We start from the raw sequence: 13,712 nt of genomic DNA on the forward strand, positions 1-13,712 counted from the left end.
TGGCTCAGGGCTGAGGAAGTCACCCCCCAGCCACCAGCACATCCGTTTAGGGAGGGGGTGGGGGTCCAGAGAGGGAAGGGATAACTGGTGTGGAAGATTCACTCTTTCAACAAATATTTATTAAATACCTACTATTCTAGGCACTGGGCCTTTAGCAGGAAGCACAACAGACAAAATTCCTGTCCTCATGAAGCTGACATTCTAGAAGGGGTAACAATTTTGAAATCAAAGTACTCTCTGAGCATCTGAGTACAGAAGAAATTTATTGAGCACAACCACATACTCTCCATCTTTTGTTTTATTTAATCTTCACAATAATCCCACTAGGTAAGCAGTCAGTATTATCCCCATTTTACAGAGGAAGAAGCAGACTCAGAGAGATCATGTGTCTTGTGCAAAGTCACTGAGATGGGAAGTGGCAGAGCTGGGATTCAAACCCCACTGGTTCAAAGCCTGTGCCTTTGCCCACCGCAGTATACAGCCCAGCTCCACCACTAATGCTTCCTGTGACCTTGGACATACTGCATCCTCTTTCTGAGTCTCAGTTTTCTCATCTGTAAAATGGGGCAACACACCTGCCTTCCAAGGCTGTAGTGAGAATTCAGTGAAAAATGGAATTGCACACTGTGTTATCCGAAAGGTCTGTACCTCTGTGGAGGGTCATACTTGCCTCTGCTGAGCACCAGGCCAGAAAGGGGGCTCACCCTGGAGGCTGTAGACATAGTAGGCATCCGAATCCACCTCCCTGTCCCCGATGGTGGTTTTGCAGACGTAGGTCTTGTCCTCAAAGGTACCAGAGAAGCCACGTTGGTGGTCATAGGTGATGGGCAGCGGGACATCCACCTTCTTCTCATGCAACGTCACCACCAGTCTCGGGTCCGTCACTCGGCACGGAATTGTGGTCTCAGTTATTTCCGTGAGAAAGATGAATAGTTCCTCGGGGTCAACGGGGAGGAAGCCCACAGTGGGATCTGCCATAGGTGAAGCCACGAATACGAGTCAGAGGAGCTGGGTTTCTGGCTATGCCCTGATTTTCTCGGTTACCTTGAACAGGTCTCTTTCTCTCTCTGGGCCTCAGTCTACCCACTACAGAATAAGCATGCTCTCAGAGGTCCCTTCTAGCTTTAGCATTTAATATGGACAGCACTGGCCTGAGAAAGAAGATAAGTTGCAAGTGGAAGGGCAGCTGGTACCTGGAGCTTAGAGAATGGGGAAAATGAGATGTGGAGGCCGAGAGGGTGCATACTGGAACCAGCTGAGAATGCAGAGTTCTTGGGAACCGGGAATGGGGTGGGCTGGCAGGGAGCAGACAAATATTCAGGGCAAGGGGTGGGAGTGAACATACTCCTGGACTGAACCAGGCTGGATTCCCTGATTCATCTGCGTTTCTGAGACAGCTGTGTTTCACCATATCAGTAAGGCACTTTCTGAACTTCCCCCAGATGCCTGCAGTTGAGAAGAGGAATAAGGGAGTGAGTACACAGGCCGGGGGCCCTCACCTGGCACAAAGATGTAGAGTCGTTTTCGCTCGCTGGCCTCCAGCCCATGGGAGCCTTTGTAGGTACAAAAGTATTCTCCTGTGTCTAGCCCAGTGACATTGGTCAGTGTCAGCACGCTGGAGAAGGTGCCGTCCTGGCTCGTGGTCATTTCCTGTGGGGGCTTCTGGGACGTCCGTTCCCACACCACTGGAGCTGGACCCGAGCAGGTCAGAACAAAGGTGCTGGAGAGATTGAGGACAAGCTCTGGCCCCGGGGGTGTGATGACCAGGCCCCAGGAGGCCCGTGGTCCCAGCAACAACAGCAAGGGCAGCAACAGCACCTGGCCTTTGGGAGAGGAGACATCAGGGCACAAGAGCATGAGCACCTCTCCCCACAGCTGACCCTGAAGAACACACCTCCCTAATCCACAGAGAACACAGACTGGAACCCATGGCTCTGAGACCTGCTTGCCTGGGGCCTGGTCTCCAGGGACTCCTTCTGGCCTCCTGGCCTCTTGACCTCAGTTCCTAGAGACCCCCAGCCTTGGAGTCTTTCTGCAGTGCAACTTTCAGGCTGCAGGCATGTTCTCTCAAAGGCATCAGGAAATCCTCGGGAAGCAATCCCCAGGCCTCCAGTTCCTGCATTACTTCCCAGGTCACTTTCTGAGCCTCTTCCCTGCAGCTGCCCCAGATGTCCAGGTTCTGCCCCAAATCCCAGAGATGGCCCTGCTTGGGGAAGTGGTGGCCAAGGTAGTCCAGAGTGAGGCAGACTGGGACACGAAAGATACTGAGGCCCCTGGAGGCTGAAGGGGACTGGGGATCGGGGGATGTCAAGTGATTGGTTTCCCCTCCCCTTGCTGACACCACCGGGGAAGGATTCTTTAAGCCTCGCCCTCCCCACCCTGGCCCACTTCGGCAGGGAACATGAGGTGAAAATAAGCACCCACTTAGACGGGTGGGTGCCCAGCCGGTGGGTCGGTCATCTTTGGGTGGGCCTTTGGCTGGTCACTGATTGCCTGGAGAAGCCCACCCAGACTTGGGAGCTTACAGTCAATGAGGGGTCCAGGCAGGGAAGGGGAGTCCCCCACTGGAACCAGACTGGCCGGACTGGTACCAACGAGTGCTGACGAGAGATGGGAGACCAGGGTGACTGTTAGGGAATGGGGTGGGGACTGCTGGTGAGGGGACATGGATTTGAGCTGATGTCTCTGGACAGGCAGAGGTCGACTGAGGCCTCCGAGCTGAGAGGTGGGCAGTGGAAAGAGGCCTCCACTGAGAGCAACTGGAAAGGCAGGGAACTGGTCAAGAGCAGAGCAGTGCCCTGGCCCTGGTGCTGGCATGCACCACCCCGCCGGCTCCAGATCCCACTTAGCTGGCTCCCCAGGGCATTCCGCCCCTGCCCCGAGTCTACCTACCTTCGAGGACAGGAGCTCGCATGGCACTCGGAGGCCGCATGGTATCCTGCAGAGTTAAACAGGGGTCAGGGCCCAGAGTTGCCAGAGGCAGCGCCAGGGCCCCTCTTTGCCTGGGTCCTGCAGAGTAAGCCCCAGCCTGAGCCCCCCAGCCTCTGGATCCCTCCGGCTAAAGTCAAAGGCTACTCAGAGCCCCCTCCAACAGGGCACTCATGCCCAAGGAGCTCCCTCCCCTGTGCCAGGCCCATTCACAGGGTGCCTGGACCCTGCTCTGGCTCTGCCTCTACCTCCCTGATGGCCTCGGCCGAGACCCCTGCTTCTCCCTGGGCCTTGGTTTCTCTGTATGTATGTGGGGGGCGGGTCTTGGGCTGGATGGTGTCCAGGGGCCCGCCAGCTCTAACAGCCTGTCCTCCGGGTGACAGTTCCAATACCAGGCTCTTATCTGCCAGGACAAATATTTGGGAAAGTGTGATGAAAGGCCTAGGGGAGAAGGAGGGGGTAAGCCAGAACCCGGAGAACTCCCACAGCTCCACAAGCACAACAGGAAATGGAGGCGGCGTTGGGGAGGGAAGCGGGGGCTGTGGAATGTGGGGGGCACACACCCCCCCCCCGCACTGGCCCCCTTTACTCAGCCCCAAGCTGCCCAGGGAGGCCCAGGAGGGAGGGGCCGGGGGCTGGGCCCAGGGGAGGCCACCCCACACAGCACGGCTTCAGCGGTCCTTGGAAACTGTTGAATCCAAAGCCCCCACCCACACCTCCAGGGTCCAGATGGGGAGAGTGAGGCTCTGAGAGGGGAAGAAGTTTACCCCAGGCTACACAGCAGCGCTTGTCCTGGAGGGAGACAAAGGGACTGGAATGATAGAGGTAAAAAGACAAAGACGCCAAGAGACAGAGAGAAAGGAAGCACCGGGTGATGGAGGCAGAGGGAGACAGAAGCAGGGACACGGAGAGAGATGGATCGCCCTGCGTGCGTCTTTGCCCTACCCCTGCCCTTGGCAGCCCCTTCCGAGGGTCCAAAATAACCATCGATAGCCAGGCTTGCAAAGGTCTGACTGTAGGATCAACAGGAAGAAGGCCAGAAGTGGGTGGGGATCATAAAGCAAGAAATGTGGGAGAGACCAGGTGACAAGGCAACCGGGAGAGTGGGGCTCCTGCCTTCCCTGAGTGGCTGCCCTGCCTGGCCCGGCTCCTAAGGCCACACACCGATTGCTCCCACTCCACTCTCATCTCACCCCTTTCAGTTCCCATGCCAGGGCTGGGATCCGGGTTTGAGCCCCAGCAGGGCTACCTCCTGCACCATCACTATCTCAGTGGCCTCAGTCTGCAGCTCTCAAAATGGGACAACGGCAAGTATACCACTTACAGGGCTGCACTTACACATTAGTCACGGGACACAGGCAATGGCCCTGGCTTGGGGTCGCTGGTCTCGGCTCTGCCCAGTGCCCTCAGAAGCTCCCTGAATGAATCTGCTCTCCTTCTCCTCATTCTCCCCATCCCTTCAGACCGGCCTGCCTGAGGGTCCCCTCTCCCAGTTGCTTTAGACTCAAAGCCCCGCCAATCTGAGGCCCCCTCCACGGTGCCCTCCTCTCCCATCCCTCCTGCCCCAGCCCTCCAGCTGGATGCCAGGCCTCTTCCAGCAGGAGGGAGCAGCGCCGTGGCGGAGCCAGCATCCACCACAGAGGCCTATCTGTCCCTCGGTGGGTGCCCCTCTGGATCCCCCCTTCCTACCAGAGATCTCAGCCAAAGAAAATCGTTAGCAGCGGAGGCTGGGGGAGGGGGTCATTTCAGCCTCCCTGCCCCTCCCCTCCTGGCCTCCCTGGCTGGCCACACTGTTTATTATTCTAAAGGAGGAATTTGGTCGGCTGGCCTGGAGATGGGAGGTCACGGCAACTAGGACTGGCCTGGCTCTGGAAGGCTGTGGGCCGGGCCTCTGGGCGGGCAAGCGGCCTCCCCCACCACCCCCGACCCTGGCTTCTCTCCTGCTAGGCCTGGCGCTAAGGGGGCTTAGAGTCCCTGAGACTCTGAGCTTGGAGGGGCCTTCTTGAACTGGCAGCAGAGGCCCAGAGACGGACAGAGTCATGGCCCAGTCACACAGCAAAAAGATGGAATCAGGCTGCAGGGAGAGGATGGGCTGGGCACAGGAGCTCAGGGAGAGTGCAGCCACCTTCGGGAGAGTATGGACAACCAGGGATCTTGGACTGGCTTCTCTCTTTATGAAATGAGCATTTCACATGGGGCTTCAGACCTACTCTGAGACTGAGTGTGTCTCCAGCCCTCTCTGGGACTCAGTTTCCCCATCCACACAGGGAGAGGTTTGGATGGGTCATCTCAAAGAGCCATCGCGCTCTAAAGCTGCCAGAGAGAAGATTCTGGTCACTATTATTCCTGCCGTGGTGGGTTGGGGACATAGGGACCGATGGGAGGAAGGGCAACATTCCTGAGGCCGACGTAGAATAAGAATCCATAACCCATCTCATTCCATGGATTCAATCCCCTGACGATTTGGTCCCAGATTTGCTGTGTGTACTTTGACAAGTTGCTTCCGTCTCTGGACTTCAGTCTTTCAGGTGACTTCCAGACAAATAAACGGGTGATGCGGACACCCAGGAGGTGGCAGGGGGAAGCGTGGTGTGGGCCACAGGCCGGTGGACTGGGAAGAACCAGAGTGGGGCTTGGGACATGACCTCCTGGGCCATCTTGGATGATTCCCTGACACCCCCAGTTGTCCATCCAATGCCTTATAGACTTCTGTGCTTCCCAGGGGCTGCTGTATTTCTAGCCGACCCCAGAGGGGCCCAGGTGGCTGATATGGGGGTGGAGGACTTGCCTGTGACCACTCCCCTTCTTCAGGGGCAGGGCTGTGCTCCAAGGAGGGACCACCTGGGACAAGGTGGGTGTCATAGTCAGGGAGGAGGCATCCCCCTTCCTGCCACACTCTCCTGCCTGGGGGGGCCCTTGGAGCAGAGAGAGGGAGGGGACCCTCGGAGATCCCCTGCTTCGCACATGAGGCGAGTTCCCGTGATTCCTTCTATCTTGGCCAGGTTGGGGGTATGAGGACCAAAGATGAGATAATTGCCCAGCTCCTCACAGTGAGTCAGAGGGAACCCCTCCCTTGGTCCAGGGGAGAACCCCAAGTGAGCAGAGGACCGCAAGCCCAGGAAGGACCAGGAGCAGAGGACCGCAAGCAAGCGTGCTTGAGGAGTCACTGTGAGAGCCCCAGCCTTCTCTCCTTCCTGCTCATACAAGCTTCCACTCCTTTCCCACCGCCTTAATCTAAATAAATCCAGTCCATCTTGGCCACATCCGCTAGCAGCAGCTTCCCTCCCTCGGGGTCCCGAGGCTCCCACGACACAGGCAGGCCGGGGGCGGGGGTGTGCTGCATGGCTGCCAGTGGGGAAGGCTTGCACACGGAGAGCACGTGCACACACAGCACAGGCTCCTGCCTACGCGCTCGTTCACACACTGCTCTGAAACACACCCGTGTGCAGCGGGCCCTGCGTGTGCCCAGCCCTCACGTCGGCACCGGACACGTGCACGCCCACACATGCACACACGCAGCTCCACGGTGCCCAGACTGCAGCCTCTGTGCTCTCCCACGTGCCCATGTGAGGTGCGCACATGCGCGGCAAGTCACATGTATACCCGGCACAAGCAAAGCTGTGCACATACAACACACACAGAGCATGTGCACACGGTACCCTGAACTCACCTGAACACACGTGCACATGCGGGCACAGACAAGCCACAGATCCGACACGTGTTGTGTACTTACTGTGCCAGGTGCCGTTCTGAGCACTTGACATAGATCTACTCACTTGTTCCTCAGACAACACTATGAGGTAGATACAAGGATCATCCCATTTTAGATGGGGAAACTGAGGCAGAGAGAGCTTATGGCAGTTGCCTAGGAACACAGAGCAGAGATTGAGCCAAGGCGGACTGCTCTGCCACCATTACTCTGTTTACTGGGTTTGGCTGGGCTGAGGCCAGCGGGGACTGATGGAAACAGACCGGACTGAGATTTATCCAGCCCAGAATGACAGGACTTGGCGATCTGATGTAGGGGGGCTGGAGACAGAGGTACCCTGAGCCCCACCCCTATGTCTGGCTTAGAGTACTAGCGGGCAGGAGTGTGTGTGTGCTGGGGGCACAATGCCATCTTCTGAGATGAGAATGTGGCGGAGGAGAGGGTTTGGGAGCTGTGGCACTGATCTAGTTTAGAATTTGGAGGGGCTGCGTATCTGAGTGGACAGAGGGACACTCAGTCTGGAGGTGGGGAACAGGCTGGGCAGAAATAGCAGTGAAATGGGGGTGGGAGGAAGCCCTGCTTCAGGGAGAAGCGGGTGCTTGAGGCCAGCAGTCTTGGGCCAGGGATGCTCTGAATAAACAAGATGCCAGAGGGAGGAGGAGGCCCGGCCGTGGGGTCAGAGTCTTGGAATGTCAGAGCTCCGAGGCCCTCAGGAACCAGCTATCGGATCCAGCCCCCTTACCGTGCCCCACTGTACAGATGGGGAAACTGAGGCTTGGAAAAGGACAGGGATAGGTCTCAGTGTTTTGACCTAGGCAATCCTGGGCTCAGTTGACCAATGGGGCACTGAAGCACACCTGACTGGGCAGCCCCTGCCTCCAGCCCCGGCTCAGATGTGAGGCTGGTGGCTCAGGGCCTAGGGTTCAAACCACAGCTGCTGCTACCTCCCTCCCCACAGGATAACGACCCCCCTTGCCACACACAGACCTTTATATCACCTTCCCTGCATTGTCCCAGCCTGGCGGGGATTGGAAACAGACTCAGAGGAGGTGACTTGCTAAGTCGCTGGCAGAAGGGGGGACACAGACTCCGGTCTCCTGCCTGGTGGTCTAGTCCTCTCTCCTCCACACCACAGACACTTCACAGCTCCTGACACAAACTTTGGGGACAGATCCCTGGCTGAGAGTAAGGGATGTGGGTTCTAGCTCAGCCCTGTCACCCTGGTCCTGCCCCTCTCTGAGCCTCAGTCTCCCCATCTGTACACAGGGTGGGCAGGGCTGTCCTAGGAACACTTCTGGGGCTGACATGGTGTGACTCTCAGGACCCTGCTCTGGAAGAAGCTGTGCTGAATTAGAATGCTGGGGTGGGGGTAGGGTGCGGGGGAGGGGCCCTAGCCAGGATGTCATGACTCAGCTCGAAGGAGGCAGCCAGCCCCAGTCCTGGGCGTGCGTAGGGGCAAGAGGCATCTGGAGCTGGAGACTGAGTCTTCCCGCCAGCGGTTGGGAAAGTACAAGAGTGATGGCAGAGAGTGTGGCCCACGTGGGCTTACCCCAAGTGGGCTGAGTTTTAGGTAGACTCTTGCAACACAGGTAGGGGAACCCCATCCTGGGAGCCAGGGAGGAGAGCCGTTTCCGTTGGGTTGGGAAATAGTTACGGGCTGCGGATAGAAAGCTGGGAAGGGGCTGAGGCTATGCGGCTCTCACCTGCCCCTCTCGATCCGCTGCCCCTTCTGCCGCTAAAGGTTCAGCACTCCACCCTACACACTGAATCTCCCCACAGACCTCAGGATCACGTAGAGGTCAGAGAGGGTGTGCAACCTGCCTCAAGTCACACAGGGATGCAGCTTGGCCACCCAGGCCCAACTCTCTGCCACGCTGCTTCTAGACCCAGAGGACCTCCCTGCTTTCCAGGTACCTATGAGGTCTCCCAAACAAAGCAGCAGAAGTCAGCTAAGCTGGGGCCTGGCATGGGATCCAGCTGTTCTGGAAGTCCAGGTGAGTGGAAGGACAGTGCTAGTTCCATGGACCGTCAATCTGATGCCCCTACCCCTGCCCCCTCCAGCAGAAACTTGGTGGCCTCTGCCTGCCCCATTGTACCAACCCCTCCCCTATCACCTCCAGTCTGTCCCCTCCTGCCTGTTCTCACACCCTAACCAGAGGAACATTTCTGAAATCCCCATCTGACCATGTCCTTCCCCGACACTTCCATGGCACTCCATCCGCCCTCAGTAAAGGCCAGCTTCTTAGCCCAGCCTTTAAGACCCTTCAAGCCCTGGCCCTGCTGACAGACGGCTCATCATGACAGAGGGGGGAGGATGCTGTCCTCCCAGCTCCCCAGGGGCCCAAGTGAGGCTTCCATGCTCTTGTCACTCACTCTATGCTCCTGTCCCCAAGGAGGCCTCCCCAGGGACACAATGGAAAGAAATGACCTATTTTCTGGAAGTTCAAAATAAGACGAAACATCTGTCTGGATCGGAGTCAGGCTGATAAAGAACGGGCTGATCCCCCCAGTCCGAGCCCCTGCTCCTGCACACCCCCTCACCCGCACTTGGGGGTAGGGGGAGCAGGCCAAGCTCCTTGGAACAGTTCATGGGAAAGCGCTCAGTGTGTGCCTCACGGCCACTGGGGGCCCAGGGGAGGGGGCCTAGGTCCCCACACGGGCTGGGAAGCGGCCCTGAGAAGGAGGTCAGGGAGGGAGGGAGGCCCACTGCACACGGCTGTCCACCCGCCTGCCGAGCAAGCACTGCTTGCCTCCTCCGGCGCCTCGCGGGCCTCTCTGTTCATCCCCATGGCCACTCCCCGGCCCATAGGGCCTGGCTCTGCCCAGGCCCAGTGATCCCTGGACTAGGGTCCTCTGGAGCCCAGCTAGGCCCCAGTGGCCCCTTCAAAAAGGAACAAGGACTTAGAAGGCCTTGAAAATAACAACGAGAAGAAGAACTACCTATGATTTAGTTCTCATCACCCAAAGCCTGGGCTAAGGCCTGAATGTGAATGATCTCAGAACAGTCCATGACATCAGGGTTGCTTCCGCATTTTACACACGAGGAAAGCAAGGCACAGAGAGGTCAGACCGTTTGCCCAACGATTTCACCAGTCCTGGAGCTGGTGCTCGACCCTGGGCAGACTGACCGCACACAGGCTCAACACTCATATGACAGCCTCTCTCAGGCAGGAGGCAAAGATGTCAAGCTTGTGTCTGGCACACAGTACGAGCTCAATATACACTTCACCAGGTTTATTCTTTCACCCTCTGTTTTCCAACCTCTCCTTCAGTCTCCTTCAGCCAGGTGAACCTGGCAGGATAAGCGGGGAGGAAGTCACACCATCTTTCACAGAGCCCTTTAATCTTAGGGCTGGGAGGGGCTGTAAGTCCTCCCAGTTCACATCTCCCCCACCCTTTCTGCAAACAAAGGGGTTGTCCAGCCTCCAACTGCACACCTCCCATGACAGGGATCTCACTACCTCACCTGCAGCCCATTCCATTCTCGGACAGCCCAGGATCCTCAGAGGTCAGACCATTTGAAAATTTTTATTCCATTGAGCACAATCTGTCTCATCGTATCCTCTACCCATTGGTCCTGCTTCCATTCACCAATGCCAATGCCCTCTACCCTGCAACAAGGATGTTTTTCTTCCCATTCATTTTTCTGATGCTCCCCAATCTGAAAACAAACAAAAGCCCTTACTAATTCAGAGCCAGGCACTCTGCGAAATGAGATGACCTGGGGGTTTTGTTTTAGCCTCACAACAATCCTGTGAGGAGGATACAATCAGTATTCCCATTTCACAGAGGGGGAGGCTAAGTCTCAGAGAGGTATGGCAACTTGCCCAAGGTCACACAGCCGATAAGTAATAAGCCAATGATAAGCTGGGATGCAAACTCAGGCCCTTCTGACTCCAAACCTGTATTCTTCACTGCTCTGCTAGACTGCCTAGCTTCTGCCCAGAAACAGGTCTGATCACAGAGAAACACTCCCACATGGGTTCACCCTAATGGGGTCCACACGGAATCCAGGCTCTCAGGGATGAGGGATCCTCAGAGGTTACAGTCCTGTCCCTCCCTCACTGAGGGGCAGAGTGAGCAAGGGATCTACCCCAGCTCACCCAGGAATTTGGAAGTCAAGTAAGGGTAGAACTCAGGACCTTTCTGCGACGTCACTGCAGAGTCTGAGGGTCAGCATCCAGGCTGAGGAGAGGAGTCTCTGCTGAGGACAGCCTGGGGCTGGCAGAGGCAGTGCCCAAGCAGGTCTCTGGTCTACCATGAGGCCTGTCCCAGACGCCTCCGATAAAGAGCATCCCGGTAGTCAGGCTAGGTGGGTGGTCAGCTCTGCCACAGGCCTGCTGCGCTCAGGGTCCAGGCCTGCCCCTGCTGAAGCTCCAGCACCCCTTCCACTGTTCACAGAGGGCCTGGGGGCCTCTGCAGCTGCAGAGTTCCAGGCCTCCACCATCCCTCGGCTGCCCTCCCTGAAACCCGCCCCCCGCAGCCAACCCCCAGTCTCATCTCCAGCCGGTGCCATGGCAACGGGGAGCGTCAGGCCCTGGCAGCCAGAGGAGCCCCTGAGAGGGGTCCCAGGCTGAGGCTGGGGAGGGGGGGGCGCAGCAGGCGCAGACAAGCAAACCTTCTGTTCCCCTGGCTGCTGCCAGCCCGAGATCAGCCCTGGGCCGGGGTGGGGGCCACACATAAAATGGTTCTCAGAGCCAAGTGGGCAGGGGGCAGGCCTCGGCCATTCAGACGGACCCACCAGCACGCGGCCTTCCCCCAGCAGCCCAGAGCCGGCACATCGGGCAGGGCAGCTAGCTAAGGAGAACCTGCGTCTAATTGCTGCCAGTTACGGAGCATTGAGATTCCCCTCAGAGCCCTCCTGGGCAGCAGAGCCAGAGGGGAGAAAACGCCCACGTTTCACTCCCCCTGGCTTTCCCAGCATCTGTTCTTTCACCCCTTCCTCCAGTCGCTCACCCCGAGTCTCCCACTTAACTGTTACTCAGCCTCCCTGTGCCTCGGGTTTCCCATCTGTAAGTCAGGGCTCGTCATCGAGTTGTCAAGGCCTTTGAATGAGTTAATACAAGGAAAATACTCAAAGCAGGGCCTGGCACACAGCCCTCGGCCAAGTCAGTGGCCACGTGACTGTTCTTCATTCACTCACGGGAGAATAAGTCACTCACTCATTCACTCACTCGCTGGCCTTGAGACCCTGCTAGGCTGAGCTTGTCAGCAAAGGATGCATGTGGGAAATGGGGTGATGGGAAAGCCAGGAAGGGTAGCTGCAGTTGTTACTGGTATTGTCAGCAGGCTCAGCTTGGGTAGGGTCGGGTCTCCTCCTGGCACACTCAAGGATTTAAAGGCCAACCCAGGACCAGAACCCAAGTCTAATGACTCCCAGTCCACTGTCTGCCAACCAGCTCTTTCTTCTACCTTTGTTTTGGCCTCTTAGTTTGATTTTTCACAAATGAGGAAACCCATCTAACGATTTGGGGGATGTCTTCAAGTTCCTCGTATGGGATTAGGCATACAGTAGGTGCTCGATAGATGCTTACCCAGCATGAGAGATCAAATGGCTGTGTAGAGTCAGCTCTTCCGGTCCTCAGCTGCCCCCTAAAAACTCAGCACTCCCTGGGCTGGGAAACTGGGATAGGCAGGCGATGGTGACCCTTGCCCTCCAGGAAGGTGATGGGACGGGCTGGTGAGGGGGCAGCACAGACACATGGGACCCTGATGCCAGCAGGCTGTGCCTGACGCCTCCCGGGGCAGTGAAAGCACATGGAGGGGCTCAGCCAGGCCGGGGGCCGCAGTCCCAGCTAGAAGCCACTTAATCCAGGTCAAAGTCCCAGTTCTACTACCTCATAAACATGTGACCTCTCTGAATTTAACTTCCCTGAGTCCCAATTTTCTGGAAAACAGCAAAAGAGATATCCTTTTCCATTGCTGTGAGGGTTAGAGATGATGATGAAAGGCTTCTGAGGTATAACAGGCGCTCAGTAAATGGTAATTATTATGATTATAGGACGAATTCAAGGGGGGAGAGGGTGGCCTTGAGTTGGGTTCTGTGGTGGACGATGCCAGGGAAGGGTATTCCACAGAAGCTCTGCGTGAGCAGTTAGGGAAGGGGGAGATCACGAGGCATCCGGGTGGTGGCAGAGAGAGATCTGTTAGGCTAGAAACTGGGGCTCTTCAGCAAAGAGGCAGGGGATGGGCAGAGAAGAAGGGCAGAGGCCACTCTGGGAAAAGTTTGGGGTGCTGAGTAAGGACTTGGGCTCTGCCCTGGAGGCACTGGGAAGCCACCTTGTCAGGGTATTGACAGTGAGAGTAGGGGGCTAGCTGCTGGTTGGGCAGCGACAATGGTGCAAGTCCAAGCCCTTATGGGGATGGGGGGCCTCCACAAAGGAGAGTGACGGGAGTAGGTTGGCATTTTGTGGGAGGCCGTGGATTAGAATGGGGACAGTGGAGGCAGTGAGACCAGTCTCAGGGATGAAGCCATCTCAAACCCAGCCTGAACTCCCTGGCAGGACCAGCTATATAATTTGCGGGGCCAAGTGCAAAATATAAATGCAGGGACCCTTGTTAAAAAACTATTCAGCATTTCAAGGCAATGCTAGGCCCTTCTAAGCGTGGAGCCCGCTGTGACTGCACATGCTGGACGCTCCTGACGTCACCCCTGCTCCCTGGACTAGAGGGGAGGCCAACTGTCTGTCCATCCATCCATCCATCCATGCAGGCATCCACCAACCTGTTTATCCATCTCTCCCCTACGCTTATTTATCACTCTTTCATTATCCATTCAGCAGAAAGGCCCCAGCCTGGGGGCTGATAAGGACACAAATACAGTTAAGACAGGAGTAGCCCACGGTCCACTGAGTCACACCTGAGCCTTTACCTTTAGGGCTTCAGTGACAGGTTTGTAAATCTGAGCCCTGCCCTCTGCGGCTGACTCTGGAACTCCCCCCCCCCCCCCCGCCCCATCCATGACCACTTAGGCTCAGCCTCAGGAGTGGAGAAGCTAGAAGAGGACGTGTCACAGCTCTTACGGTTCCACTTCCCAGAACAGAAGGTAACCAGGGCAGCAACATGTGAAATACCC

General features: G+C 57.0%; 1 protein-coding gene across 5 annotated transcripts in view; it reads right to left on the bottom strand.

Moving 5' to 3' along the window:
• PDGFRB (platelet derived growth factor receptor beta) overlaps positions 1-13,712 on the bottom strand; it is a 38,529-nt gene that overhangs the window by 19,178 nt on the left and 5,639 nt on the right. Inside the window, exons 1-4 of one of the 5 annotated variants that reach the window (XM_073802684.1) lie at positions 6,662-6,721; positions 2,893-2,938; positions 1,500-1,720; positions 705-971 (exon numbers count right to left, since the gene is read on the bottom strand). In XM_073802684.1, the coding sequence (XP_073658785.1) occupies positions 705-971; positions 1,500-1,720; positions 2,893-2,938; positions 6,662-6,692 (565 nt within the window). In that variant the 5' untranslated portion in view covers positions 6,693-6,721. Of the gene's footprint in view, positions 1-132; positions 625-670; positions 972-1,499; positions 1,824-2,892; positions 2,939-6,661; positions 6,722-13,712 lie in introns of those variants that run through there. The other 4 variants (XM_033853416.2, XM_073802685.1, XM_033853419.2 and 1 more) reach the window with 4 other exon arrangements.

This window comes from Tursiops truncatus, chromosome 3 (assembly GCF_011762595.2).
Source record: "Tursiops truncatus isolate mTurTru1 chromosome 3, mTurTru1.mat.Y, whole genome shotgun sequence".
NCBI lineage: Eukaryota > Metazoa > Chordata > Mammalia > Artiodactyla > Delphinidae > Tursiops > Tursiops truncatus.